Here is a 27,001-nt window from a genome sequence, read left to right as displayed (position 1 = left end):
ATAGGTATGACCCTAATAAATAAAGGGACATAAATCCTCATCGTTATGCTGGGACTTCCTGGAAGCCCTTCAACGACCACTGGGGCACCAGGGACGATAGCTTGGGCACCACTAATGATGTGCTACAATCTATATTCCCCATAGCCAGGCGGGTTCGTTACCGACAGGTGGCGCTGGTTCACCGGCACTGGTGGGTCGGCCGGTCGGGAGGGAGCAGAAGTTTGTTCTGCGCTGTGTTTTTACGCAGGCGCAGATCATGCTGTTTGTCTAGTTTCGCTGGTTGACTTTTACCTGTGCGGCAGACTAGTTTCGGTTCCCCGGTGGGAGTAGGAAAACAACGACCGCCGGGTTCCGCTCGGGTCCAGCGTGGATAAGACTTCCCGTCTCCCTCTCCGGCCCCCGTGTGACTCAGGGGTTCCCACTGCGGAGCGCCGGACGGGATTTCTCGGGGATTTTAGGGTCGGTGCGCAACAGCGAGCACCTAGCAGGTGCACGGGAGAGGAGAGGACAGGACAGGGGGAGGAGGAGGAGGAGGAGGAGGAGGAGGGCTGCCTGTATTTCCGCGACAGGGTCCTGTCGTTCACACCGGACCGAATGACTGGAAATCAACTGGTTGGCGCCTCGGTGGTCGACCTGTGTCAGTTTCATTAGTATGCTGCTGGGGTGCCCCCGCTGCTGCCGACATCCAGCCTGAGGACTGATCGGCAGCCCTGAAGTCTCCGCTGTGCCAGCGGAGTGACTCCTCGCCCCGGGGAGGACGAGGAGAAGTGGGAGGAGGTGGAGGAGGAGGAGGTGGAGGAGGAGGAGGCGGCGGCGGCGGCGGCAGCAGCAGCAGAAGCAGAAGCAGGACCCCGGCCGCAGCGACTGTTGTGGGGCGCAGTCTTGACGGTCACAACACGGACCTCCTCGCCTTGTGGATCGGGAAGATGATGGGCTTTCTGCGCCGGACGTTCAGCCGCCGCTCTCGGAGCCGCTTTCAGACGAGAGAGAGGGACGAGCGGGACGGTAAAGGGGGAGGGGGGGGAGGAGGAGCGGGAGGGGTGACCGGGAACCCCCTGCTCCTGGCCCACCAGCAGCAGGTCGTCCACGCGCCCGCCGTGGTCACCGGGGGAGCGTCGGTTCACATCCCGGCGGCCGGGACGGCGAGGACCACCATCACCTGCCGCGTCCTGCTGCTGGACGGCTCGGATGTCAATGTGGATTTGCCTGTGAGTGCGCCGAAGCCCGGCCGCTGTCCTGGCCAACAGAGTACATGTAGCAGGACCAGGTGGTAGCCTAGATCAGTGTGAGTCAAAGTGTGGCCTGTGGACCCCGTGGGGGCCATAAGGTGGTTCCTGGTGGTCCCCTGCAAAACTGAAAGACCCGGTTACTGCTCTTAAATTTAACTTACCATAATTTATCCTGTTTAGCCTGGAGTCAGGGTTTTTTTCATTTTACTTAATAACATATGAGGATTAACTGCCATCCAGGTTAGTTTGAGCACTGAAAACTTAATTTTAACTGAACTTATTTTGTCCTATTACAGTTTTTTATTTCCCCGTTCATGTAGAGGACATGCAGTTCAAATTCGGACTCAAACAATTGGCCTAGTCAGTTAATCGATTAGAGGATTGAGAGAGAAGTTTGATGCTTGATTATCTGTTTTTAAGCAAAGAATGCCAAAAACTCACTGGTCTCAGCATCTCAAATATGAGGATGTTGTACTTTTCTCTGTTTTACGACCGTGTCAGCTGAATGACTTTGAGTTTTGGACTGTTGGTCGAACAAAATGAGCAACTTGAAGATCTCATCTTGGGATCTGGGACATTGTTTTTGACATGTAATGGTCTCAACAGTTAAGCTTAATCAGTAATGCAAATCACTGGTAGTTGCATTCCAAGCTCAAATCGCCAACAACAGATGTCCAAATTGTGTCTAGTTTGGCACAGATAAGCTACCTTTTATGAGAGTTTCACAGCCTGTAGTATCATAGTGGCCTATATAGTAGTGGTGCGTGTATGTGAGTGTGTCTCTGTCTGTGCAGTGAGAGGTGCAGGTCCAGATGGCGGTATGATCAGCCAGCTCATCACATTACTTCCCCATTCAGACTCCAGTGAAATCTAAATCTAACTAAGGCAGACCTGAAGCTGCCCCCTCTTGTTTGCTCTTTTACAGATTCTTCCCATCACTTTCTTCTTCTTCTTGTCCCTCTTTCTCCCTCAGTCTATCTGCCTGCATCTGATCTCAAGCAGTCTCCGCTCTCCCTCCCTCCTTGCCCCCCCCAATCTTCATTACCACTCCCTCTGTGGCCTCCTCCTTTGCTCCATCATGTTACTCTTTCACGCTCGGCCTCCTCATCCTCCCCCTTCTTCTCCTTTTCCCTCCTGTGCTCCATCCATCTCCCCCTGCCTCTTTCCATATTCTGACTAACTGATCTGATTGGCCGCTGTGGGGACTCTGTGTCACAGACGAGCGCTACAAGTGTGCGAGGGTAGGTGGGATGATGAGCGACTGTGTGGGCCCGCGTGCGTAACTGGCTTCTCGTAAGATGTTTTCATTTTGAAGGTTGTGTGTGTGTGTCACTGAAGCTGTTGCGTGCATGCGTCACCTCTGAAATGCTCAGCTGGTATATAGCCGGGTTATCAGGGTAAAGAGTCTTTCCCTAGTCCTACAGGGAGATTAAAGCAATAACACAAGGCCACAGCTCCCACTGAGATATTACGGCTCTAGCAACAAAATGATTTGTCAAGCTTAGTCACAGGTGTGTCGGAACAAGTTTGTTCATGTCCTGTTGTTTTCCCACAGGCACTGGTACAGCTGAACTGAACAGAGCTGAAACTCACCTATTAAAGCTTATTAGTCTGTCACTTCAGGCTGAATGCAGCCAAAACCAAAGGTACAACAGGAACTGTAAAATATAAACCTCACTGTGTGTGACTCCGTGAGGTCAATTTTGCCTCCTTGTTGCTCTTGCATGTGCGCCCATGTGATAGAGGCTGTGATTTCAATCAGCTTCTCTAAACTACATGCAGCAGAATGAGCAAGAGCACTCTGGTGATTTTTTTTTTTCCTTTTTTCATTCCCCAATCCCTTAATACCACTGATTTCCTCACACATTCATACACTCACCAGGAAGTTTAGACTGGTTATCAGGATCCAAAGTACAAGGCTGTCATCTTTCTACACACCCGCTGTGTGTTATATGGTTCAGACTTGGGCTACGTTTTCGGACGGGGCGATGACACACATCTGCTCGTGAGCTGCTCAGATGAAGTTTGGGACATAATGGTGAAAGTTGTGCTTAAGTCCACTGACATGTGTTCTTGATTGTGTGTGTTAATGACAAAGGCCTGAAAAAAGGCCTTTTCCTCATGGGCTTGTCCTTCTCTTTTGACCCAGATGCACACACAAACACACACACACACACAAACACAAACACACACACACACACACACACACACACACACACACACACACACACACACACACACAAACACACACACAAACACAAACACAAACACACACACACACACACACACAGCCACTTTCACTTCCACTAAAAGTAATTTTGCTCCTGTTATGAACACCAGGTCTGCTTCTAATTCACTTTCATGCCTGAATTACCTGGAAATCTGTTAAAGACCCACTTTATCCAAACAAAGATATCCAGATAATGTTAGTACAGCAGAGGAGACACAAAAATAAACACACACGAGGCTCAGTTGAAAATATTTTTTTGTCATTTTTTGTCATAGAGCAAATCCAAGGGCCAGGATCTTTTTGACCAGATCATGTATCACATAGATCTGGTTGAGACAGACTACTTTGGATTGCAGTTCATGGACACAGACCAAGTCTCAGTGAGTAACAAGTGCTTCCTTCCATCACAGTAGAGCACAAGCTGATGTAACTGCCTCTCACCCTCTCACTGTCGTCTCTCTTTTAGCACTGGCTAGATATGTCCAAGTTTATAAAGAAGCAGATCCGAGGTAAGTTCAGCTGTTTCTCTAATTAGGCCTGCTTGTGCAGGATTGTGGAGGCAGGTAAGTAGGGAGCAGGTGGTGCATTATCAGATGTTGACATGGTGATTAGAATGTGCATTAGTAGCTATACACTTTTTTGCTCTCCAGCTTGTAACGGGGATAAATGAAACGGTCTGTGTGTGTGTGTGTCTTAATTCACTGAGTTGTTGTTTGGTAGCTTAAAAGAAAGTGATCGATGCCGGATCGAAACAGGAAAGAAATATTAAAGTAGGCTGCAGAGAAATATGAGCAAATAAAGATTTAAGGCCGTGATGACAGTGATAGATGGACTGGAGGATGTGATTAAATGGATAAAGTAAATAATAAGAAGATTTGATTAGATTAATTTTCAATAAATCAGTAATTCATCTCTCCACCTATTTCACTTCCTGCCTTTCTGACTCTCACACACAAAGTCTTTATACACACTTTTCCACTCTGTCTTCATTTCTTTTAGACGGGCCTCCTTACAGACTCTTCTTCAGAGTGAAATTTTACTCTTCAGAGCCAAATAACCTGCGTGAGGAATTTACAAGGTAAAAAGTCTCACACACAAATCAGAACACACACACACACACACACACACACACACACACACACACACACACACACATGAAATGCACACATTTTTCTCCGGAGCCCAGTGTAAAGGTCCAAAGGGGATGTGAGGCTAATTACTTTGCTGCTGTGGGCAGATTCAAATCAAGGCTAAACGGACAGAGACTTGTTAAAGCAAATTATGTGTCAGTGATGAGGAGAAGCCTGTGATACATCAATTGATTTATGTTCTCCTTCAGTGTAAGGCTCTCACTCTGTTTTTGTTTTTGTCTTTTTTTAAACCAACAGGTATCTGTTTGTGCTGCAGCTTCGGCAAGACATCCTGTCTGGCAAGTAAGTTTCTTTGTAACTGTTAATGCACACATACTGTATATCAAAAACTGTATGCAAAAATTGTTGGAAATTAATTGGGAAATGACATGTAAATGTAATTATAAGACATGTAAATATATATGCACAAACACACTTCCACTCACCCAGACTCAGTGTGGAGGTGTTTCAGCTGAGCCCCAAATGGTACCTGGAGAAGGGAGAGATGGGAGAGGTACGCCAGATGTAAATAAGGAGGGGCAGAAGGAGGGATGTGGCAGGAAGGTGAATGGATGGGACATGAGACGATTGGTTAAAATGAAATTTGAATTTTGAACGTATGATAGCGCTAGATGAAACGTTCAAGGATCACCGAAGTTAGTACAGTTTTTCCTGAGGGGGGCCGTGAAAGTCTGAACAAAGAATCATGACAAAGTCTGAAATAAAGAATCAAAGTCTAAACAAAGAATCATCACAATCCATCCGGTAGTTCTCGAAACATATCACACAAAACCTCATGGTTGCGCCAGAGGTAAAGTCAGTATGATTCATCATCTGGGGACCATGAATGTTTGTACAAAATTTCCAGAAGATCTCACGAGTAGCATTAAACCAGATATACAAACACTGACCTGTGCTAGTGTACACACAGGTCACTTACACTAGAGTCGGGGGGACTTCTGTACAGTGGAGTCTGCGTATTCAGCACAAACACAAACCTGCATGCACAAACACACTCTCAGACAGTGTGTTACCCCTCTCTCTCCTCCCTTGCTCTATCTGGGCCACAGATCCCCAGAGTCCAGCTCTATTATATAGCTCAAAATCAGGAACAGCAGAGGGCTGCTTATTTTAGGAAAAGGGTTTCTCCTTGACATGCGCGTGCACACACACACACACACACCGTGTAGGTCACTCAGACACTTTTATGTCTTCCTAACACATGATAACATGTACACATCACACCATGGATAGGGCAGTGTGCTTGGTTCGGTAAGTGCGCGTAAAAACACTCACACTGGAAACAGCTTGTAATTGGTGTATTTTTCTTTCTTCAGACTGAAATGTCCGTACGATGTCTCAGTAGAGTTGGCGGCATATTGTTTACAAAGTAAGTATACTTCACATACTCATTTATTTTATTTTATATGATATATTAATTTATATTTACAATTTTAATTGAGAGATTTTTTAAAGGTCCCTCCTCTCACAGGACCTCACAGGTAGTGCAACATGTTTGGCCCAATAGCTACAGATGATTGATATTACGGCTACCTGTCTTCCAAAGCATATCTAAAGGTTTTTCATTAATTTTGTCTGATTTTTACCTTTTAGGAAGCAATTGGTTTCCATGCATTTCATTTTGATATGAATATCACCTTGCAGATTTGAAACTTGAGACATTATTTATTTCCTTGCTGGTGCTGCATACTTTGACATCCAAGACTTGAGAGCCAGCAACCAAAAAGTAAGACATTTGTGATTTATGTAATTGGAAAATCAAACCCAGAAGACAAAAGATGGGCAAAAACGGATAGTGTGAAAAGTAAAACATGAATTTGCTGCCTTTCTGCAGCCAGTCGTCAAATTTGAAATGTCAAAACTTAAATGCACCAACAAGGACACTTCTTTCAAAACAGTCACTGTTTTTAAGTAAAACCAGATAGATGTTCAGAGCGCATAAGCTATGTCAAAGAAGTTTTCAGATGTTCATATACTGTGGTGCAGCTGTTTGAAGATGCAGGAATTTGCAGGTTTAAAACAATACTCGTGTTTCCGCTGCACAGGAGCGGCCACAACTGACAATTATTGGATAATAGCAAATGGTAAAACAAAGTGTAATAGTAGCACAGGTAGAGAAGAGTCATCATGTCAATGGTACTCAGTAATGTCAGTTACATAGCAATATTTATCTAGATTTTGCTAATATTAGCCACCATAAACTGCTGGTCATACCAACAGCTTATGGTGGCTAATGTTAGCAAATGAGACGGTCTCGCTTTAAAGACCTGCAGTAACAATACGCAGTGCATGTTGTAGACTTTCTAAGGTTCTGTTCAGCATTTGTATTTCTGAATGTCTTGGTTTATGTGTCTATACTTGATATGCTTTTGTGTGTATCCTCATCCAGGTGAGCTAGGAGACTGTGATCCATTGGATCACTCTCCTGAGCTGGTCTCGGAGTTTCGTTTCAGTCCCAAACAAAGCGAGGCCATGGAGGCAGACATCTTTGGCAGGTGGCTTGAGCTTAGGTGAGACATTAACATTTCCTCACATGCATCTGCACTAGTTTTAACAATGCTTCTGCAGTGTCAAAGGCACTAACTGGAAGGCTCCCAGTGGCCGGCGAGTTGACCTGTCAAGGTTTCTCTCCTCACTGGATGAAACAGCTGGGGCAAAAAGCTGAGCACTGTCCCTCCGTTTTCTCCTCCTCGGCCTCGCCCTTACTGGTCTTGTGAAGGATTAAGGGATTAATCCCTGGAGGGTCCTGATTGATTCCAGGCAGTATTTAACCCAGCTGCAGTCTGATTGCTCCCATCTCAGATTAGATTACATACACATATGCTGCGCTTCACCGAGCCACACAAGGACGATCCCACAATGAGTTCACAATCATTCTTACACACAAAAACCAAGACTGAGTGACGGGCACAGCCAGATAGGTACTCACTAAGTATTTCTCTTAGAGCGAACACCAATTACCAGTAGAGGCCATGCAGTGTTAAGAGTTTTTCTCTTTCAGGCCGAGCTGCCACACAGTGTCAGAGCTGAGTTGATGGATGGAGTGATATTATTGTTGTGGAAACTCAACGTGATGTCTTATTTTAAATCTTCAGGGGAAAGAGCCCGTCTCAAGCAGAAATTTCTTTTCTCAACAAATGCAAGTGGCTGGAACTTTACGGAGTAGATATGCACTTTGTCAAGGTGTGTGAGTGTGTTTTACTATCACAAATGTCACTTAATATGTGTCAGAACATGTTATATTGTTGAGAACTAAAGGTGTGTGTGTGTGTTGCATGTTCAGGGCAGAGATGGAGGAGAATATGCACTAGGTCTCACTCCTACTGGCATCTTAGTATTTGAAGGCTCCAACAAAATCGGCCTCTTCTTTTGGTGAGTACGTGAAACACATCTAATCCAAAGTGGGTGCTGTGGCCCCGTGGCGTGACTTAAGGACAGTCAGTGTCCAAATTTTTCTGTACATTTTGGTAACGTATCACCACATTAAAAAACAAGGCAACATTTTCATTAACAGCATACTTACATTTTCAAAGTCACACACAATGATAAAAATAATCAATAATCAATAAACATCACAATTTCCTAGAAAATAAAAAAAACATGTTGCAGCTAATAACATGACAGCCCGATACAGTTAGTGGCTGTTAGTAGTAATGACACATGCTCTCTGGCTCCTGACTTTTCCAGGTACACTGCAGGAATTGTTTATATTAATTAGCATTCAATTAATAAATCAACAGAAAAATAACTATTTTGATGATAGATACATTTTTTAACTTAATTTATAGCAAAAATAATGGAAAAAATGCCCAACAATACCTGGTTTGAACTTCTCAAATTAGAAACCTAACTGCTTCAGTTTGCTTAACATTATAGTAAACCGAATATTTTTGGGTCTTGGACTGTTGAACAAAATAAGAAATTGGATGTCACTTTTTTTTGTTGTTGATATTTCATAGACTAAATTATTTATCAAATATCAAAAAAAATTGGGAGTTTAACTTATAATGAAAATAATTTTATTTCAGCCCTAATATGAATAAGTTCAATATTTATCTGTAAATCTGCACAGAAACATAGCCTAAGCCTGCTGAAGTATTTTGTTTTTATTCAGAATAGGCCTTCGTTAATTCACTTAATATTGATGTTAGTTCATATATGTGAACATGTTTGCTTGTTGGAGGTGGACATGGTGGTGGGGTACCATGACAAACAAAGGCACTTTTGATGGTGCTCTGGTTTCAGACTGTTTGGCAAGCACAGCTCTAATCCTCCCGACATCCTGAAAAAACACTCACATTTAAGGCACTAATAACAGAGTCCTTGGTTTTCTTGTCTACTTGTGTGTCTATGTGTGTCATCTAGGCCCAAAATCACTCGGCTGGACTTTAAAAAGAGTCGACTCACGTTGGTTGTGGTGGAGGACGATGATCAGGTTTGTATCCTGCCACAAACACATGCCTACATAAAAACATCCCCAGGCACTCAGCTGAAAGGCGACTAATAGTATTTTTTATTTTTTTTTTTACCCATGATTGCGCAGGGTCGTGAGCAGGAGCATACGTTCATGTTCCAGCTGGCCAGTGCCAAGAGCTGCAAACAACTGTGGAAGTGTGCCGTGGAGAGCCACGCCTTCTTCCGGCTACGACAGCCAGCCACAGGCAAAACACACCGCAGCGACTTCACACGACTCGGATCCCGCTTCAGATTCAGGTAGAGCACGGGTCCGGCTCTTTACTAACCGAACAATGTATTACTGCCTGCTGAAAATCAACTGGAAAAGGATAAACCAAGTTGGCTCTCTCGGGGAATTGTGACCAGCACTAGTGCCAGCATATGGGGAATGGTGTGTCACATAAAACAGAGCCTTTGTATCTATGGTTACAGTGTATCTATGGTTACATGAATCTGTTCCTATGGCGACTGAGATATTTCCTTCATATTGTTTGTTTTCTTCTCACTATTATCGGAGATGGTCAAAGCAAATTCTCACACTTAAAGGGCACTTCCTGTCATTTGTGGGAGCAGCTAAACAAAGCAGTACGAAGTCTGTTTTACATTAGAGTCAGTGGATAAACTGTGAAGTTACAGGTGGTGGAAGTAAAAACAGGATGACCTGTACAGTGTAATGTAATCCTATCTGGAACTTTATTTCATAACAAAAATGAATGCGCAATTGAGTAGCTCATATATATATATATATATATATATATATATATATATATATATATATATATATATAAATGTGCGTAAAATAAATATATATATATATATAAATATATATATATATAAATATATATATATATATATATATAAATATATAAATATATATAATACACACATATAATTTCTATTAAATATATACAAATGTATTTATGTATTTATTTATTTACTTTACATCCTTAAAGTGAGAATTAATTATTTTATATTTAATTCCCTGGTGGTAACTAATAAGTGCAGTCAGGCAGTGCTCACTCTGCAGTAATAACTTCCATACTTTTCACACTCTTCTATGTTTTTGTCTCAGTGGTAAAACAGAGTATCAGGCCACTCATGGAGGCAGACTGAGGAGAGCCAGCACATTCGAGAGAAGGCCGAGCAAGCGATACCCCTCCCGCACACAATCGTTGGGCAAAGGTTGGTCTTATCAGCACGTACAAAACGTCGACCACTAACAGCACCTGTTTTGTCCTTTAGATGCTTGCACGTTATCATAAAGGTAACATACTGCTTTATTTCAGTGTATTTTAGACAACTTAAATTTGCAGTTCTTAATCACTGTTCAACGGTAACTTCATAGAAAAAGGTAAAGCTGCAGCCTCTAAAAGTATCAGCCCTTCCAGAAGCTTTTCTCTAAAAATGTCTCAAATTAAGTCGTAATTCAACAGGTTAAAAACACTAAAGAAGGTGCTCAAATTCTCGAGGTTGATAGACTTCAGTGTCACATTTCAACTTTGTCAAACGCACACGCTGTACTCTTCAGTCCTCCAAAATTCCCCCCTTCTGTCAGCTACAGTAGCCTCACAGGCATACATAAATAAATGATCAAGTGCAGACTGTATTTACACCAAGACTGTCAGTGTCAGTGTCCAAACACCTCTTATTTATTGGATTTAGAACAGCCACTCAGCCCTGGAATACAAAAATGAATTAAGTTTCAAGTGATGGAAATAGCTGAGCACCAGCAACGAGTCTGGGCTGAAAAAAACAGACTTACACTACATAACCCATATGAAAAAGTACAAATAAATGAAGTTAATTCAGAAACAGACTGTGCTACTTTCCATTTCTCCGCTTTCTTTGTTAACTGACGTCATGTCTCTCTCTGTCAGTTGCCATTTCTCCAGCCAAACCGCCACATATCAGGTAAAACACACGCACAAAAACACCCACAAATATACATAATACTAACATGTTCATTCATGTTACTGTACTTGTGAGGGCATTGCGTTTATTTCATTCATTCGTTATCCCTTAACCTTGACCTTAATCCACATAACGGCTTAATGCTTAATGCTAACACTAAAATAGCCCTTTGTAAAATGTCCTCACTTTGTAGGTTTTTCCACCACCACTACAAAAAGAAATTAATTTATTCAGTTAGATTGTTAATCTGCTATTAATGATTGTTGTCATTCTTTTTCCAGCTCTCACGCCAGTCCCGATCCCAGCCTACATCCAGTGAGTGACCTCAGATAACCCACTTTCAATCAAGCACACAGACATACACGCAGCTGCTGATCTGGCTTTGCCCCTTGTGACAACATTTAATTTCCGCATCTCTTCAATCCCTCTCCTCTCCTCCCCTCCAGTACCAGCATAACATTCCTATTGGTCACGAGCCCTGGCACACGCCCCACCCCGCTCTCACTCCCCCAGTGTACCTGCAGCCCTCCGGACACACGCCGCCACACAGGTAAGACGGCCGACCACACACAGAGGAGAGAAGGGTCTACAGATACTCGAGGACATGTTCGTGAAACAGCTCCAGGATGAAACGTTTTAGGGGGTCGTTGTTAAGAAATTAAGCTGCAGGGCAAGTTTCTATTTTTAGACACAGTCCCTCATCTTGTGCACTCTGTTTGGTACTCCACATCATCTGTTTTTCACCACAGCTCATGTCACTCATAAACCTCATATGCTGGTTCGTCTGTCTGTGTGTCTTGTCTACCTCCATGCTCGAATGCGTGTGTGATCTCCATCTCCTTGTCACGTTCAGGCCTTCTGTTGAGGCTGCGAGTCCCGTGTCCAGTCATCCTACTGTCCCGAAGCAAACCTACGGCATCTTCCCAGGATCCATCAGTGTGGTTTACAGGGACAAAGTCATGACCGCACTTTGACCTCTGTTTGTCCTGGGAATCTATTCCTAACCCAGACTCTTAACACTAAACTTTACAAAGACTTTTGCCCCAAGGAGAGAAGCTCTGTTGATGGACTCGTTGTCCCCATCACCATCATCACTTCTGTCTTCATCCATTTGTCACATTCCCTGCTTAAAATAAGGACAAAGGACCTTATCATATAAACCAGAGGTTTTTCCAACTATGAGGCAAAGGGTGAGACATGAGGCAGAGATACTGTGTGACGTGAAAGGGACAAGTGCATGCCGGTGTTCTTTATTGCAATTTGGCTGGCTTATCAATACGGAACAGTGGCTGTGACGCACCGCTCATCGAGGCAGTGAACGTACTTTGAAAACCAAGTTTCTTCAATTTGCACCAAAAATCATGCTCCTTCTGGGGGTCATAACTCAGTCAAATCTGAACACACAGGCAAAATACACATATTTGAAGATTCGGTGTGACTAATATTTTCTGAGGATATCGTTATCTTTGATTTCCACTCTGAATTGAATGTCTATGAATTTGTTTAAAAATCATGGAAAAAAGATGCTCTCTTTAGATGTTCTCTTTAGTATCAACGTAATCCAATTATAGCTATCTGTACATTCGTCGGTACATTGTTAACATAAACTGCAAATAGCTAATTCGGCATATTTTTATGGGGCCATTTTGCCTAAATGCAATTAAATACAGGCTAAAATAAACAGTGCTCAAGTTGTAGCCCACAGCTAACTCACTGAGTTCATAGTGACATTCTACTTCCTGTTTACATCCCCAAAACGCCCCAAAATTAAGCGAATCGTTCCGAAAGTTAGCACATAACTATCCCCCAAGTTGAAATAAAACATACTATTGATAGTAATGTTTTTCATGTTGCACTATCCTCTTTTTTAACAGTATGATCAGTATGTCTTAACATGGTTCGTATGTTCCTCAAACACTGACACTCTCCTCTATCCATTCACATGCAGATATACAGTGTAATACTTTTAAAACTTGATAGGACCAGGTTCTTTGTGCCTTGGTTTGCTTGTGAAGATTTTCATGTAAACGTGGCTCGGGTTTCAACCCCTCAGTATGCTTAGTGCAGGATCTTGCATCTGCCTGGAAGATTAAATTCATCTTCATGCCTTAGAAAATCTTGTGACAGCCTGTTTATCCAAATCATTTTAATTAGAGAGAAATAAAGTGATGTGAGTGCTGAATGAGGTTATTCTCAACAGGTGGAAGGGGTTCGAGTTAAGCACATACTGTATGCTGGTTTAGGGATTAAGCTGCTTCATTTGTAGTATTTAGTTCAGTGTGAAATAGAAACATGAACTAGACTCTGCATATATTGTGTTTGTGCTTTCAAAGTGAGGTTGTTGGATGAACTTTACATTAATTTTATATCAGTTTATGGATTAATTAAATCAACCAACTGTTTACAGAAAATGTGGCCAATGTTTTGCTGTTATAGTGTATTGCCTTTTACTCTGTGATGTTTACTGGAATCACATGATGCCTGTAGGAATGTTTCCTTATTGCCTATCAAATAAAAACAATGTTTATAATTGCAAAAATGCAAAAAGATCTATCCCTCATTGTTTTATAATTGAGGCCCACTTGTAACAGTCATATACTTTCTTTTCAGCATCTATTAGAGTGGTATGGTTTTGTTGAATACGCTTTAAACTCTTGAGCGTATTGCAGAGAATATTACAGTTGTTAGAGAAATGGAAGCTGCAGTGTAAGTGGCATTTTGTTATGAGGGGGGAATTTGTTTTGATTACATGTCCTATTCAGTTTCCCTCTGAGCGGTCCTGCTTCAGACCAGTTCAGCGTGGAGGAGAATGAGACTTCATATTCTGGCAAAATCCACCACCATCACCGACGCCACACACACAGCCAGGACATGCTCTGCCACACACACACCAAGAACAGTGAGTACTCTCAGCCTGAGGAGGAGCTGTGCAAATAGTAACTGTCTGCACATCTGTCGTATGTCTAGATTTTACGCTAATGCTCTTTCCATTTTCAGCCCTGTGTTTAGGGCAGTTTCCAACTTAAAGGATAAATTCACATTATTTTCAAGTCTGTCTTACATAAGAGTCATGTGCCCACATGAACACTGTTACAGGTTTTGCTCGCTGCAATCATTCCTCCTGTTCAAACTGGCCATTTAAAGATCTCTTCAATGCCACTGTAAGTGAATTGGGGACAAAATTCATAGAGAGGGCCTATTAATCATCAGTATGACCAGCAGAAAAATGATTACAACAAGCAAAACCTGTTTCAGTGTTCATATGGGCACATGACTTGTTTGAAGGCATACTTGAAAAAAAAAAAGGTGAACCTATCAGTTAATCCTTTATCTTTAAGTGGCATCTATCCATGCAAATAGTTTTGGTTTTATTTGGACAGAGTTTGTAACATCCACTGCTTTGACGTCTGTCATCAATCCAGTACAGGAGAGATTGATGTCATTTAATGTTTTGTTCCAGAAAACAACGTCCTTACAGTATATGTACCCGACTTTTGGACTCCATTATATATATTATATGCTGTATATGTATAATATGATGATCCACAGACCTCAGTGTGGACAGTTTTCACCAAGACTCAAAGTAAAAATTAGTAGAAATTGTCAAAAGCAAGCAATGTGTATTATTTTGAAAAGGTTATTTTGTTTGATGCCGATGATGTAAGAGTGCAGTGGGAAAATAAGTTTTTGTAATTTGGTGAATTGCCGTTTTCATGTGTTTCTTTCTTTCTTTCACAGTTTAAAAGCATCCATGTAAATGAATGTAAAACATAAATTTAAAGCATGAATACAATAAACCATTTAGATACTGACTTCACCATCCCTCCAACATCAAAAACACCCCCGGCTTATCAGCATTCATCCAAATAACATAATGAGTCTAAAGAACCGAAATTGCCAATAAATTAGCATGTCCATACAGTCACAAATCTGGCCTATGGTGCATTTTCTCATAAAACATTTTTTTTTATTAGAACGTCGAGCTCCTCCCTGCCAAGCAGATGAGTTGGACATCTCTCAGTCTCTGCTCAAGGCTCTGGAGTCAGACAGCGATTCTCCTCCCTGGCCCTCGCTGCACGTCAACATGGACAACAAGGTCAGACACATTTCCGACATACTGTTTACCCATTCTGCTTACATAAAGAGATGTTGGCCAGGTCTTCTTACCTCTCTCCTTGTTCCCCCTGGCAGGGAGAGGAGAAGCAGCTATCTGAAAAGTCTCTGCACCCTCCTGCCTCCCCGGCAATGCTCCCTGACCACCTTAAATGTAACATCCTCAAAGCCCAGATGGAGGCAGCTTTCAGGGTGAGTTGATTAAACCCTGTGTGCTGTGCTGCATATCTAACACTGCAGGCTAGAAGATAATTATTTACATTCTTCTCTCCTCCAATACAAAGAAGGAAGCGCCAACAACGCTCAGAGGAAAGAACTCAAATGAGACTCTCAATGACAGGCATGTGGTCTCACACTGTCTTCACATGCTTACACATATTTCGACATGTATGGCTAAGACTAAATCTCCATCTGATTACTCGGGTCTTCAGGTATCAGAGCTCATCCCAAGACTCAGCTGCATCCAGTCTGACTGCAGACAAGACGCCCAAACGGCAAGATTGCGTCCCAACGCCGGAGGGGGTGGAACCCAAAGCCAACCCAAGCATCCAACGCAGAAAACGACTGGTCAGACAGTTCAGCTTGTGAGTACAACTTCACCGCCACCTTTGATAACGACTGAAAACCAGAGCTCCCAGTCTGCAGGTCATGTAAGTCATTCAGTCTCTCTCAATCTATTGCTCGTCAGTAACCATGAAGATGAAGATAATCTCCCCGAAGCACTTGCAGCCATCTCCTCCCAGAGTACAGGAAAGTCGGGCTCCAGCAGCTCATTGGACAAACAGATACAGCCCTCCATATACCCACAGGTAACACTCGCACGCACGCACACACGCACGCACACACGCACGGACGCACGCACGCACGCACGCACGCACATACGTGTTTGTGTAGTGCACTGCATTCTGCTTATGGGGGGATTCATTCAGCCTGTCAGCATTATCTGTAAATTAACAGAGGAATGTCTTTGTGTGGGTATGTGTTGGTGTGTATTCCAGGTGGATAATATACCAGCACTGGAATTGGGTAGTCCAGGCTGTCCCTCTCCTTCACCTTCCCCACACCTCTCCCCTTCTTACAACCGTACCTCCATTCCTCACCTGGTCCCTTACCTTGCTCCCCATAACGACAGGTAACTCACCTCTACTCTGCTCTTTGGGACACATTTATACAGTGGTAGAAAGAAAATAATTATATTTACACTGGCACTTACATGACTATTTCCATTTCATGCTACTTTATACTTTACATCAGTACATTTCAGAGGGAAGTGTTATACTTATTCCACTTCATTTATTTTACAGTTGTAATTACATTTCACATGAAGATTTTACATAAAAATAATCAGTTTAATAAAATGTAATGCATTGTTAAAGATTAAGCCAGCGGTTCCCAACCTTTTTGGCTTGTGACCCAAAGAGGCTTTTTCCCTTTCTCAGATGGTTTCATGTAAATAACTGAGGTGCAGAGAGGTAAAATTATCCAATATTTCACAAAATAATTTTTTTTCTTGTGATCGTCTGTGGAGGGGCCTGACCCTGAGGGTGGGAACTACTGGACTAAACTAATTAACTGTATTTAAAATAGTTCAAACTAGTTCCATGTCAAACAGCTACAAAAGTAAAATGCTGCTTAACACATTGTTGCATTACGCACAAGGAAAAAAAATATTCTTCTAAAGATAGAAGAAATCACTGGTAAAGTCATTGGTTTAGGAGAAGAAAGGTGTAGGAGACCTGACAATAATAGCACTCTGGGTCTGTGCATTGGCCTCTAAATGTGTTGTTTTTTCATTATTTTAGATAATTTTGGAAACTCATACCAGTTTATTCATTTTAACTGGATATCTTTTGTAAGTCCTGCCTAACCAAGCCAAAATGCAGGTACAGATACACAGTATTAGGTCAAAGTTGACTAAAGGTCAGAATCTGACTTTCTAACATCTGTTTTACCATATAAAAATTACTATGCCATCGAAATGTAATATTTGGGGCAGGAAAAAAAAACATTTAATTTCTCATAACTAGAGAACAGTGGTGAAAACTAAAGTAAAGCTAGCACTCCAGCTAGTTATGGCTAACTGTTGTAATAGCGTACCCAATTATTCCTGTTTCCTGTAACTTAATCAGTTTCGATGCTTCAACATTTAAGTAACTGAGTTTGTTATAACCTAAACTAGACAGTGGCTAAATCTAATTATGATGGAGAAAAAAAAGTAACAACAGATAAACTAGTCCAGCTAGGCTAATAGCCTAGTTTAGCAGAGTAGACTGCCATCTCTGTGGCCTCTGACTCCAGGCAAATTCACATCATTTAATGTGATTAAGCATTTTTAAGAGAAATTTTACTAAGTTAGCTCATTAGTTCAAATGGACAAGAGCTTAAAAAGAAACCAAAAGATGTGTTTTCCCCAAAGCCTTTAGATAGTCCAAACATAAAGTGCAATATCTAAATGTTTTTAAAGTTTTATGTAAGGTCTGTGACAATGATTTATAACCAGCCTTAAAAAAGGTACAAGAAAGGTTTTAACATTTATAATCTTTTACTGCTTTCTGCCTTTGTGATGCAGTTGTCTTACGCTGTTTATGTTGTTTGTGTCATAGTTATTGTTGTAAAACTGTTTTTATGCTGCCACCTTGACCTGATCTCTGCCGAATGCACTTCATTTTCAATGAGACTTTGACCTGGTCACATAAAGGAAACTGAATCTTTAAGTTTGTATGCTTGTGTGTGTCTGTAGCGGAGAGGAAACGAGATTGGACAGAGAGAAGATACTCAGAGCCCTCCTGATCACGGAGCTCTGAGACCTTGACCCTTGACTCCTGTGACATGATCGCCAGACGGAGCAAAACAGGCATTAACTGGAAGCGTAAAAAGTCCCCAAAGTCGTTGCCTGAGATCAACATTTGTATATTTGCATAATACATTCAGAAGTTATAAATATATATTTGCATAAAGGCAATTGTTATATTTGCTTAATTGTAATTTTAGAATGACGGTTCTTTATATTTATCACACTGAATCTGTATAAACTGAATGAGACAGAATCAAATGGATTCGCTAGTTAACTGACTGACACACACACACACACACACACACACACACACACTCACACAGACAATACAGACAAGCTACTGATGTGACTGGTGCTGCCTGCATGATAAATGTTACAAGATGAAATGTTTATCTGATTTCCTTTGGGGTTATGTTTAGGTTTTATGTGATTTCATCATTACTGTGTCCATGTTAATGCCTAAACTGTGCTTCAGGCTGCGACTGTTGAAGCATCGAGCTCTCCACTTCGAAAAAGCACCGTTGAAGTGAAAAGTCACTTCACTTTCAAATGAGTTTGTTCAAAATGTAAATAGACATTGTGATTAATATGCTGATCCTGTAACAGAGCAGGCATTATAAAGGCTTACTTCTTAATTGTATTTATTCTAATGTCAGGCATCCACTGTGACATGCCAAAACCTTTGCAGCATTTGAGGTTGAAGAAACTTCCTGGACGGAGTGAGATGAAAGTGAATTATGACTCAAGTGTGGAAGATGTTGAGACTGGATTGTACTGCGGGGCTGGGAAGCTGCAGTCTCAATCTGTCCACTAGAGGGAGACAAATCGGCAGTCACTGCCCCTGTAGCAACTGAAAACACTGATCCTGTGTTACAGGTTTGTCATGAGGCATCATGGATCACTTTGATTTTTTTTTTTTTTTTTTTTTTTCGTTACATGCCATTTGGGTTTTCATCACAGGTAAAGGGCAAACTGGTCCCAGAAGGCATGTTCTTGGAAATGAGGTATTAGTAAGCATAACCCTGCTGCTCAACAACTTTATTTAAGTGAATGTTTTTTCACAACCACATCTGAGGCAGCATGTGATCTGCTGCTGTTCTGTATGTGTTCCTGCCCTCTGTTGGATCTTAATAAAAGCCACATCATCGGTTTGACAACTCTGTAGCAGCATCTTTAGTCTGTGCTCTGACACGGGAATGTGGATTGGTCTCGCCCTGCGTGCCTGTGTATTAAACCTGTATGCAGGCCTAACCCACCCTGATGGGGAATGTTGTTATAAAGAATATAACCTGAATATACACCTGTTAGATATGTACAATGAGTTAGCCTGTAATTGCACCTCTGTTTTATACTCCAGTGAACCACTTTACGCTATAGATAATCCATCTTCAAGCCAAGGTGCAGCAGACAGGCTCTGGTATGAGTGAAGGAATGTGCGGCTAATGCTTATATCTGAACAAATTAATGTGGATATGACAGAAATACTTAAGGTGGGAAAGACAGTAAATAAGAACCCAATCACATCCTACTTTTAATTTTTGTATGTGTCAAAGGATTTTATGGGAATTACTGGAGTTCGGAGGGGGGCTTAACCGTATGTTTGGCTTTTTAAAAAAAAGCAAGACCCTCCCCAGGGTTATTACTACTGTATTTACTTACCCTCCCCTTGACTTAGAAAAAAAACTGCAACATCATCCTCCCTAATTTCTTAACCCTGATTTTAATCTTAAAACAATACGTTTTACATTGACCGAATCACATATTAGGAGTAGAATAAGCAATTACCAAAAATTATGGTGACATTGTAACCACTGTCGCTGATTAAGTGAATGAGACACAGGCAGCAGCCTTTATGGCTGCTAACATTCATTATATTAATTAACAGCTAACGGTATATGATCATTTTAACTTCACCATAGTTGTTATAATGCAGAATAAAGCAAAGGCGACAGTGGAAAAAAATGCAGTCTTTTAGAGACAATTTTCAGTTCCTATGAACTATAAAATAAAGCCCTGATAGAGACATGATCTCTGCATATGGCAAACAATATCACCTTATTATCAAAGGCTCCCTAAAGTTTTTGTGTTTTTGACAAGATTATTTTGATGTTACGATTCTTTTTTTTTTTTTACTGTAAATCTTGCAAGAAATGATGAAATAACATATAAATCTATATCGAATAAATAATTAAATAGATCGGCTTACACTCCCTTTAGCAAAAAGAAAAAATACATAACCATCCCTTTTTCTGTCCACACCTTCCCTACTGTCCCTAATATCCTTTGGATTATACTTAATCAAAGATACAATTTTCTTTTATTCTAATTCTTGACATCTATACTCACTCCAATTCTTGTGTGAAAATTTTAATTTGAAAATTAAACATTTAAACTAGCCCAAAACAGTTGCACTTATCCCAGGATTAGCATTTAAAATGCAAAGAATTTTTCAAATTATGAAACAAACAAATCACATTGCTTTTTGCCCACATTATATGACATATTTTTCCCAGTAAAATTTGCCAATAAAGTGATAAAAGTTAAGGACAAAAAAAAGTATTTCGGGCTCTGTTGCATTGGTACTAATGGAGTTGCTATTCTGGTTTAGATAGTGTTTTTTGTGAGTGAGAGAATGAGTGAGTGTGTTTAAGAGGGATCAAGTTGGGTGGGGTGCACAAGATTGTATTACACAATGCCAAATCTGCCCTGAGGGGGTCTGACATGGTTTTGTCTGCCTTCCCTCTCTCTCCCCACTTCCTGCACTCTCTATGCTTCACTTTTCCACCCTGTGAAAAAAAAGGCCTTCATCTCACATAATGTGTTTAGCGTGTCTGAGTGACAATAGTTTCTTTGCCATAGCATGTGTGTGAATGTGGGAAACACAGAGGTAATCACTGAGGACAGTGTGAGGGAGTTCCCCCAGTTTCGCCTCCAGCCACATTCCGCCGTTTCTAACTCCACCTGTGTGTTTGTGCTGCTGCACTTCACAAACCCTCCCAAAGGACAGATAGCACAATAAGTACACTGCAAAGTGAAATGAAATGCACGGAAGGCAAACAGTGAACTCAAACAGCTGGAGACCGGCAGACTTCACGTTACGTTTATTGTTTTTTCAGCATGGTCGCAGCAGGACGTCCTGAGCAGGAGTTTTAAGTCCTACTGTAGTATGAGTTTACAGCAACATGGAGCCTAAACAGCAACTTTTCAGGGCACAAGTGGCAATTAAATTCACAAGATACATATGAGAGGTGTCCTTCATTTCCTTTCCTTCTCAACTTTCCATCTACTGTCCAAAAGGATTTAGTTAAAAAGGGAAATGGCAAAGGGATTTCTGCAGAAGAATCCGTTTATTCAATCGCATTCCCCAACATCAGTGTAGGTGGTGGAAAGAAGACAAGAAAAGTGTGATGGACTGATGGATCTTTGTGGTCCTATATGAGTAAAATCACCTCTGGCCCCTGATATTCACCCAGTAAGGTGATAGCATGTGACACGAGTATGTGAGGTGAGGTTACTAGAACTGGGGTTGTCTTCTGTTCAGGTGTGAATCCAAAGTAAAAGGCCAGACAACATTGGCATTACACAACACAGAAATGGACAAACATAGGGTGCATAAAGGACGAAAGGAGGGGGCTAATGAAGTGTGAGATCGTCACATTTTTGTAAGTGACAAACTCAGAGTGTAACATTGTCATTCAGAGATACTGCTATTGTATTCATTAATAGTCTTATTGATTAGCAGTGCATTGATATTTGGCATTATGTAAACATCTTAAAGTTTTACTACTAACTTCTTCATGCACTAAAGTTTCCATCACAATCACTATGTACTGTATAAAATGTATATAAACAAAATGTATTGCCTTATCAGACTGGAGTATTAAAACGTATCAACACAGCCATGCATAATACTCATTCTCATCTTTTTCACACTCACACTCACACACACACACACACACACACACACTTTCACTCTTCACAGAAAAGTTTAAGGAAAGGTTCAGTTGCTACTAGGTCATTCTTCTCTAGTTAGGCTAGCAAATATATCATAGTGATTATAATATCATAACATGTTAAAAAATCTCTATAAAGCTTTTAAAATACACACTGTGCAATATAAGACAAAAATGCTATTTTTGGCTAAGGCCACAATGATTTTGGTATAAAATACATTAATTTCTGTTCTTAAAGATATAAATAACACATCTAAAAGACTATTTGTAAAAACCTAACAATACATTACAAGTCACTATCACATGACCTTTGTATATGTGTGACCCTACAGCAGGGTCAGGTCCAGGTACTGTCCTGCCGGCTTGGTCATGAGAGCGGGGAGGGACATGAGACGAGCGTCACCTCCGCTGGACTGACCAATCAGACTGCTGCTCAGGAGGGAAACGGACTCCATGGGACTCTAGAGGGGGGCAGGAGGGAGAGTTTTGGGGTAAAGGTGGGGAACGAAAGCAGAGAGAGAGGCAGAAGAGCATTATCCCAGAGTAAAAACGACTGAATCTTTACACCAACACCCGATGTTACCCATCACCTTCTTAACCGCTTGAAGGCTACACCTGTAATTATCCCACCTATTGTACTATTACACTACAACACCACCAATTGACCGTTCATTAAGCCACGCACCTCTTAGTTACTGTTGCTATGCTTGTCAAGCTTTCCATTCTCGCATATATGCGGTTTACAACCTATAACGCAAAAATTCTTAGTAATTTTTTTAAACAATTGGTTTTCGATTTCACCAGGCGGTAAACAAAAGCAGGCATCACATCTAAAGCCGTGAACTTTGGCTAAAAAAGACAACTGTTGCTAGCAGATTCTATCAGCTGTAGCTAGCTAGAGTAAACTAGTGCTGACACTAAAACTGTGAATTGGTTGAAGCGGCGAAAGAGATTCAGGATGAGGCAAAAACAATGATTTAGGTAAACGTAGCGCTGTCGAACACACATTTGGTGAGAGTTACGGGAGGGTGAACTTCTCTGAACTGAATAAAGAGCAGGTTGGAGCTGCAAACGTTAGTCAAGACGCTGCTATGCTAGCACCTTGGTTCCCACGCAGTGGATGTTCCAGTTCTGAACAAGTATTTCAGTTTTCTAATGTAACCTGTAACTCCACATAATAATATAGTTAGATCATTACATGCCCTTTTGGAAGCAGAAAACACTCAATTACTGTTACTGGTAGCAAGCTAGTTAGTTTTAACAATTCCAGCTTACGTTAGAGCAGATATACACATAATTTAAACACTTCCTTACATTTCTGCTGTTAGGTTTTTGTTTTTAAAAAAGTGATAAAGACACCACTGTCCAAACTCATGAGGTACCAAGTAAAGATCTTATTAGAGACCCATTCACACCGTCTTTGCAAATGGAGAAATCCAAAGCTTGACAGGTCTGCCGACTATGACTGTGCGGGGCAGGGTTCAGTGAACGGTCAACTGACCCTCTTAGCTATTGCTGTATCCCATAAAAATCTTCTTGAGATGACAGAAACAGAAGCCAGTATTTGATGAAGCAGACTACAATAAAAGGGTCTTGCAGTCGATCAGAGGACAGCAAAACAAAACCCAAGGCCTGACTAAAATCAAGAAAGTTCCTCTAACTACTCAACTCAATATGGTTGCTACTGTTTGCGATTAGTGGAAAATTCCCTGTTTAAACAGACAATATCACTGTTGTTTTGAGCCCCGTAACCCATGGTGACTAGTCAAGACCCAAGCCACAGCTACTATCACTGTCTGAAATAAATCCCCCTCACTGAGCCCTCAGCCAATCCTTACCTGCCACCTGCCTCAGACACCTTAAATACACACCCATTCTTTGGGCTGCGTAAGCAATGTCCTGGCCGGGTCGTGAGCGTGCACAGGCCCATGTGCGTGCATGAGAGCATCCTCGGGGGCGTACTGTGGTGTGAGGAACGGGGAGGAATGACAGAGACAGGAGGCTGAGATACAAGCAACCACAGAAGCTAACCTAAAGACCATATGGACCTGTAAAGTCCATCATGGAAGTGAAAGAGGAGTTTGTTCATGAGATAAAAAGACATTTTCAATCCGACTTTGTCTATTAAATTGGTTAAACTCAATAAATCCACTTATTTATCATATCCCTGGGATTCTTCACTCTCTTCCAAGTTTAAATGAGGCTTGAGTTCCTCCAATTCAAGTCTAAGCAAGCAGCAGTGCATGAGTGACAGACCAGGGAGAGGAGACAGGATAAACTAGTTTGATAGCCTCTGGGCAAACACAGTGGATGCCTGACAATACACACCCACAATAGAAGGAGATTTGAATACAGCACTTGGATCTTACATAGAGGCATGTGCACTCTGAAGGCACAGAACATTTGCATACATTAATTAATTAATTAATTAATAATAATAATAATAATAATGATAATAATAACTGGTTATTAAGGTACATGCTATGTTTGTAGAGAACTGTCTCTTACCTGGTATCCCTGCACTGCATTAATGAGGTCTTTGACTCCGTTGCTGTTGTAGGTCAAACCTGGCATGCGCACCAACCCCCCTGGGGACGAGAGGGAGGAGGGGGAGGGGAAGAAACCTACGGTGGTAGGTGAGCCAGGTGGACTGGAGAAAGAAAAGAGAGACGGTATAGACAGACTGTAATCCCGAAAATATCTAAAAAGCAACAAAAACAACTTTCAAAAGGTGCATACCTCTGAGCAAACAAAGCACATAAGAATCATAAAACTGGGAGTAACTTTGGGTGTCGTCTATAAATTACCTGTTTTCTCAGGGACGTAGGCCTGACAAGTAAGAGACGGAGGTCACTGATGTTTACCAAGTTCTCTGATACCACAGTGTTCAGTTATTAACTACCCTTGTCCCGATCTTTCTCCTTGCCAAGATGCATTTCAACCAAAGGCATACTGTTGCTCTTTTTCTACTTTGAACAACCATTTTGAAATATTTTTGGTGAATCAAACAGAATCAATACGGCAAACAAAGGGATGCTGAGCCCCCCCCCCAAATCTATAATATATTTCCCACCCAAAGTACAGTGAATATTGCAGCCAAAATGATAAAATTTTCAACAGTTTTTCTAAAAAAGAAAATGCTGAGCAGTTTTCCGCAATCTTTGTGTTATTCTGCACGAAAAGTCTGGAAAATATTTAAAGAAAATTGAAAGTCAGCAATTAATTTTTGTTTTTGTTTTTAAACGACTCACCAATATACAGTATATGTTATTAGTCCCAGTGACTGAAAGACATATCTTGAAATGTTTTAGTTCACTCATGTTCCTCAAGTTACCATAATAAAACCTATGCAAACAGAAGGCTCAGAAAATAAAACGTAAAGAATACTGGTTTAGTTTCTTTGCTTACTCAGCAGCACACAGCCTGCAAGTAAACACTTAGTGCTTTCACACATACACTGCAACCCTGAACTTACCTAGACATTACCTGGAGGAGCTGTATGCTAGAAGGCAAATGTCTGAATCAGTTATACCGGACATTAAACGGACTTTACACTGCCAGCTCCCTACAACAAAGTCTTTGTAATGTCAGATTGAGCAAGTGTATGAGTAGAGCTGGTCATTATTCAGAGACTTCACAACGAGCGAGTGGGTGTGTTGATGACGTTTCTATCCTGCCTCGTGCACGCTCTACCCAGGCGCCACCCCTCACCTGAACCAAACACATTATTTCCAGTAGGTGAGAACGCATCTGACATTGACAGTCTCCTATTGTGTGTTGCATGTGTGAAAGGGCAACTCCGGACAATGTCCGGAGTTCATATGAGAAAACGGCTACTGCCTGACATTCTCAGTTTGGGACATGGAAATCTGTTGGCTCTTAAATCTATTTGTGTTGGTTATTGAGTGGTTTCATTCTATGTGGGAAAGTGTGATTACCACACACAATAAATTTGTAAACACTTCCGATTTGAAAATTTTATGTGAAACAACATCAGTTTGGGGACTGGAAAGCTCTCACAAAGCAATATGGATCTATCAAACGATTATCAGGATTATCACATCAGTGTGCGGGGGAGTTTTACTTGAACAAAACTTAACTCATAAATTTATCATGCCTTCATGATTGAGCACTATTAACCACAACATCTCTATAGAGAATTTTGTCATTGTATTATTATATGAAGAGACAATAAACAATATTATTGAAATACCCCTAAACCTATCAGAATTAATGTGAGGACTGGTTAACTTTTTGATCAACATGAATGGCTGTACTTTAATGTCAGCATGTGTCTGTCTCTGTTCATCTTTAACTATCACTGTTTACCTGGGGTAGTAGGCTGTGTAGTTCATGTATAGCTGAGCTGCACCGGGGTAGTAGGCATGTGCTGGCGGCAGGGGGCGAGGGGTCAGTAACACCTGACCAATGGGAGGGTAGAGGGCAGCAGCAGCCTCTGTAGGCAAGACAGGTGGTGCAGGAGTGAAGGAGTAGGATGGAGGAGATAAACCTGGAGAGGAGAGAGCAGAGGGAGAGACACAAGACATAAAATCAGACAAATAGCAACAGAAGTACAGAGTCATGATGGTGAAGTCGGGTCATAGTTTGCTTCAGAACGAGGTTTGCAAATTGGCAAACAGTTACCACCATTAACATCATTCAACACCTGACACATGTAGAGTATGTATGTATATTTGGTAGGTTCCTTAGCCAGGTGAACAGTTTTCAGCCATCCTTTACATTATTAGTGTTTTTATTTGTCACCATCTGTGCAGCTCACTTGTTAGCTACCTTTCGAACATGTAACAAGCTTCTGAATGGTGTAAAGGTGAAGTGAATCATCATAGTTTGCAATAGTAAGTCTCCGTGACATCCACTATAGTTCTGCTTTCCCTTAAGCAAGCTAAAGTCTAATTGGTTCCTTCTATTTGTCCAAAATTTGTAAAATGAGAGAAACATTGCTCTCGGATCACACAGACATTGGTAGGATTCCAGATCTGGCGGTAGATATATTTTGCAGATATATGAGGTAATACCCAATTTATAAAACATGCTCCATGACATTTGAGGCAACGGGCTCAGCTTGCGGTTATATGGAACAGAAACTTGCTGTCTAACATGTATTTCTGCTCAAGAATCTTAAAAATGTCATCTTGTCTTAACAT

General features: G+C 41.4%; 2 protein-coding genes across 7 annotated transcripts in view; one reads left to right on the top strand and one right to left on the bottom strand.

The window, feature by feature from the left end:
* The first annotated feature begins 867 nt into the window (after positions 1 to 867).
* On the top strand, positions 868 to 18,092 carry epb41l4b (erythrocyte membrane protein band 4.1 like 4B). Its single transcript, XM_040116609.1, has 23 exons — positions 868 to 1,208; positions 3,735 to 3,839; positions 3,926 to 3,968; positions 4,459 to 4,537; positions 4,848 to 4,892; positions 5,927 to 5,979; positions 7,000 to 7,120; positions 7,706 to 7,793; positions 7,894 to 7,982; positions 8,976 to 9,045; positions 9,154 to 9,323; positions 10,138 to 10,247; positions 10,943 to 10,976; positions 11,258 to 11,291; positions 11,423 to 11,526; positions 13,739 to 13,875; positions 14,951 to 15,072; positions 15,168 to 15,281; positions 15,374 to 15,429; positions 15,521 to 15,673; positions 15,778 to 15,898; positions 16,088 to 16,221; positions 17,830 to 18,092. The coding sequence occupies exons 1-23, from the start codon at positions 927 to 929 to the stop codon at positions 17,891 to 17,893; spliced, it is 2,328 nt and encodes a 775-aa protein (XP_039972543.1). The 5' UTR covers positions 868 to 926; the 3' UTR covers positions 17,894 to 18,092.
* Positions 18,093 to 20,978: 2,886 nt separating this feature from the next.
* Positions 20,979 to 27,001, bottom strand: part of esrp1 (epithelial splicing regulatory protein 1) — a 13,108-nt gene continuing 7,085 nt past the window's right edge. For 3 of the 6 annotated variants that reach the window (XM_040117239.1, XM_040117238.1, XM_040117241.1), the window contains exons 14-17: positions 26,166 to 26,346; positions 24,345 to 24,486; positions 23,708 to 23,797; positions 20,979 to 22,297 (exon numbers count right to left, since the gene is read on the bottom strand). In XM_040117239.1, coding sequence (XP_039973173.1) covers positions 22,163 to 22,297; positions 23,708 to 23,797; positions 24,345 to 24,486; positions 26,166 to 26,346 — 548 coding nt within the window. In that variant the 3' untranslated portion in view covers positions 20,979 to 22,162. Of the gene's footprint in view, positions 22,298 to 23,674; positions 23,798 to 24,344; positions 24,487 to 26,165; positions 26,347 to 27,001 lie in introns of all 6 variants that reach the window. The other 3 variants (XM_040117243.1, XM_040117244.1, XM_040117242.1) reach the window with 2 other exon arrangements.

The sequence above is a fragment of the Xiphias gladius genome, chromosome 22 (assembly GCF_016859285.1).
Source record: "Xiphias gladius isolate SHS-SW01 ecotype Sanya breed wild chromosome 22, ASM1685928v1, whole genome shotgun sequence".
NCBI classification, from domain to species: domain Eukaryota; kingdom Metazoa; phylum Chordata; class Actinopteri; order Istiophoriformes; family Xiphiidae; genus Xiphias; species Xiphias gladius.
Note: the sequence above shows the minus strand (reverse complement) of the source record. Positions and strands in the feature narration are given on the sequence as shown.